Source organism: Brassica napus, chromosome C4 (genome assembly GCF_020379485.1).
Source record: "Brassica napus cultivar Da-Ae chromosome C4, Da-Ae, whole genome shotgun sequence".
In the NCBI taxonomy this organism is placed as follows: Eukaryota; Viridiplantae; Streptophyta; class Magnoliopsida; order Brassicales; family Brassicaceae; genus Brassica; species Brassica napus.
The window spans coordinates 46,610,705-46,614,091 of NC_063447.1; the positions used below are offsets into that span (position 1 = coordinate 46,610,705).

At 30.9% G+C, this 3,387-nt stretch overlaps 1 protein-coding gene across 1 annotated transcript; it reads right to left on the bottom strand.

The window, feature by feature from the left end:
- Window positions 1-1,639: 1,639 nt before the first annotated feature.
- LOC125586295 (germin-like protein subfamily 1 member 16) lies at window positions 1,640-2,656 on the bottom strand. Its single transcript, XM_048756240.1, has 2 exons — window positions 2,404-2,656; window positions 1,640-2,296 (listed from the first exon to the last, which is right to left on the bottom strand). The coding sequence occupies exons 1-2, from the start codon at window positions 2,528-2,530 to the stop codon at window positions 1,752-1,754; spliced, it is 672 nt and encodes a 223-aa protein (XP_048612197.1). The 5' UTR covers window positions 2,531-2,656; the 3' UTR covers window positions 1,640-1,751.
- Window positions 2,657-3,387: the final 731 nt, after the last annotated feature.

The following is a 3,387-nucleotide window of genomic DNA, read 5'->3' on the forward strand; positions in this document are numbered from 1 at the left end:
GAAACTCGATTGGACAAAATCGAAAACCGATTGGGACCCGAATACTCAGGTCTAGTTTATATAAGACTGATAGTTAGGTTTACATGATACATTCATTATCATTAACTTTTACGAAAGCACATTATTAGCGTTTTCCTTAACTACCAAAAAACATTTAGGCAATTCATACCTTAGTTCTGAAGTCATATTTAGTCTTCAATATAAATTTTCATATTTACCAAATGAAGAATTGTGTACCAAGCATAAATATTTAATATATACGATCGTTTGGTGACCTTCTAGCTAGATATATATATAAATATTCTGTATTGATTTGTTTCTTTTAATAGCAAAAAATATAAATTATACTTACCAAAATTCTATTATTCTATATTGTGCGTATATCACTGACATAAAATTTGTGCATTCTAACCGAAACCACCAAAAGTATTTGACTGATTATGGTTTGGTTCAGTTTGAATTAAAATGGCTTAAAAACATTAATAATAGACAAACCGTATATTAATTATGTTTTATACATACTGATATGGTTTTGAAATATTTTTTGTATACAATATAAAAGTTTTTTTTTGATTAGTTAAATACATACTCGTTCTTACTATATGGTATACTATATAGGAGATTGAATGTCCACTCGAGTATATTTTATAGAGTTCCAATTATATTGTTGTCTTCAACATAGAATAACAATAGCCTTGTTTACAAAAAAAAAAAACATAGAATAACAAAAATTCAACTAATATAGAGACTCCAGTTTACTCAACTCATATGTGATGAACCTAATAATAATGAACAGTTTGTACGATTCTTTTTTTGTTTACTACTCGGTTTTTAATGGATTTAGACTGATTGTACATAATGTATATTTTTATCCAAAAAGAGTCGCATTCGCAACAGTCTTCTTTGATTTGTTTAATAATCATGTGATTTGTTCTTCATTTATCTTTGGTGTAGGTTCAGCTTTTGGAAGAAACTTTTAACAAGCAAGAACCTTACTCATAATATACAAAGAACTGATATATAAGGCACTCGTTGGTCTTAATACCGGTATAACAAAAAAAATTAAAAGCAACTTTTGATATGATATATAGTTATGGAAATATGCGGCAACGTTATATTAAACTATGGTTTATATTAGGTGTTCTAGAATTTTTAGAAATAGGATTTAGAAGACATCTAGAAGTGCCACATGGAATGAAGGTTTTTTAATTAATATAAAATTAAAATTTTAATTTTTTAAAAGATCCTCAGTTGAGGGGATTTCAGCCCTTTTTAGTAATAACAAAATTCTTACGTACGGTTTTCCTTCATAAGACAAAGATATAATATAGGTATTTTTACATGGAAATAATATAGTATATGAGTTTAGATAAATTAAATAGTATCTTATGATGTTAGTTCTGGGACTGAGAGTGCCAGGCTGCGTAGATGTGATTTAGTAGCCCATTGGCGCATTATTTGTAATACTCTATTTATATGTGGCTTTATTTTTCACTAACCCTATCGGAATGAGTACATTGTAACTTGTAACAACTCTTAAAGACCTGATTAGGTATCCATGAAAATTTTACTATGCCTATATTACTTTATTAGACATAATTGTGTTTTATTTTAGAAGTAAAATATAAGATTAAAAAAATAATCAGGTAAACAACACTATTTCTTTATTTTTATTTGACATAACATTTTTAGTTGTACACTATTGTTTAAGTGCATATAGCAATGATAAGCACTCATAACGACTTAGAAGTTCATGGACCAAACTTGGCCTGAAGTTCTTTGACAATATTTGCATCCAACTGGAACGCCCTGGCTAGAACTTCTGGATATATAAGAGGGTCTGATCCGAACACAGCGTTTGCGATTGTGATTACACCGGCGTTCTGACTACTCAATCCTGCAAAAGCAACGGCAGGGACTTTCCCAATATTTACCTGAAAATGAATCATTCCAATGGGGAACACAAATACGTCGCCAGGATGCAATACTTTGGCGAATAAACGGTTATTGTCTTGATTGGAAGAGACAAACCCGACGTATAATGTTCCTTTGATAAGGACAAGGATCTCTGACCCACGGGGATGCGTGTGAGGTGGGTTTTGTCCATGTGGAGCGTAGTCTATGCGCACCAATGATATGCCCATGGTGTTTAGCCCTGGGATCTGATCAACATTAACCGTGGTCACATTGGAGCCAACTTGATTACTGGTGTTCCCAGGCACGTTGAGGCCAGAGAAGAAAAAATCTTCTGCATTGACTCGCATCGGGTCTTTACAGAACCTACCATTCACAAAAACTGCACGTAGAAATATATTTCAAAGATCATACATTATTACAACGTTAGGATCAATTTGAATGGAGAAAATAAGAGAAATAGATGAAACATGGGTTTTTTTTTCGTACCACCATTTAGGTCATCAATGGCGACACAGAAATCTTGGAGTGGACTTGGATCATAAGCTTCAGCAAAGGAAATTACCAAAGCCAATATGGCAATAGGGATGAGGATGAGAGCCTGAAAAAACCTCATTTTTCAGATAAAAGGCTATATGTGAATGCTCTCTCTAGATTCGTTTACGTGTGTGGTTTGCGAAGCATGGTGCTTTATATTTATAGGACAAGCTCATAAGTCATATATATTATATTTGACATGGTTTAAAATTATTATTTTATGTTTTCGTGTTTAACATGTTGTAACTGGTAGTTCAGATTGTTTAATAAAATGCATTAAGTAATTAATGAGATTACAGCGAATCAGGTAGACTCTTAGTTACATAAAAAAAAAGTTAAACAAAAGAGACTGGTAGTTGGAATTCCTTTAGGAAGAATGGAAGATACTGGCCAAATGGGTAGATGGCAAAATAACGTAGGCTATAAGCCTATAATGTTAGGAGAGATCCCACAATGGCTTAACTTATCTAACAAATGTAATCGAATTTGCATTTAATTATGTACAAAACACAACAGAAGTGTCACAGGGAAGATTTAGATTGCAAATAGTGTCAGTATAAGATGCATTAACGGACTGGACAAAGGAAATACGGAAGATTATTAGGGAACGAAGAGGAACCAAATGAGAAGTTTTTTTTTTTTCTGTTGTCAAATGATTTTTTTATTATGTATCGCTCATATGTGAAGTTTAAGTAAAATATTATAATTTAATTGGTTGATGATTTTTATTTATTATTTATTTTATGTAGATCTAAAACGAAAATGTAACTCTAAAACTAGTTAATACAAGTTACCAAACAACACAATTAATATTAAAAATAATTATTTACGGTAACAAAATGCAGAACTATAGAAATAATATATAATGTTTAATCAATTTGATATTTTTATCAATTTTATTTAAAATGATATAAAATAATTTAATATACTTTTATA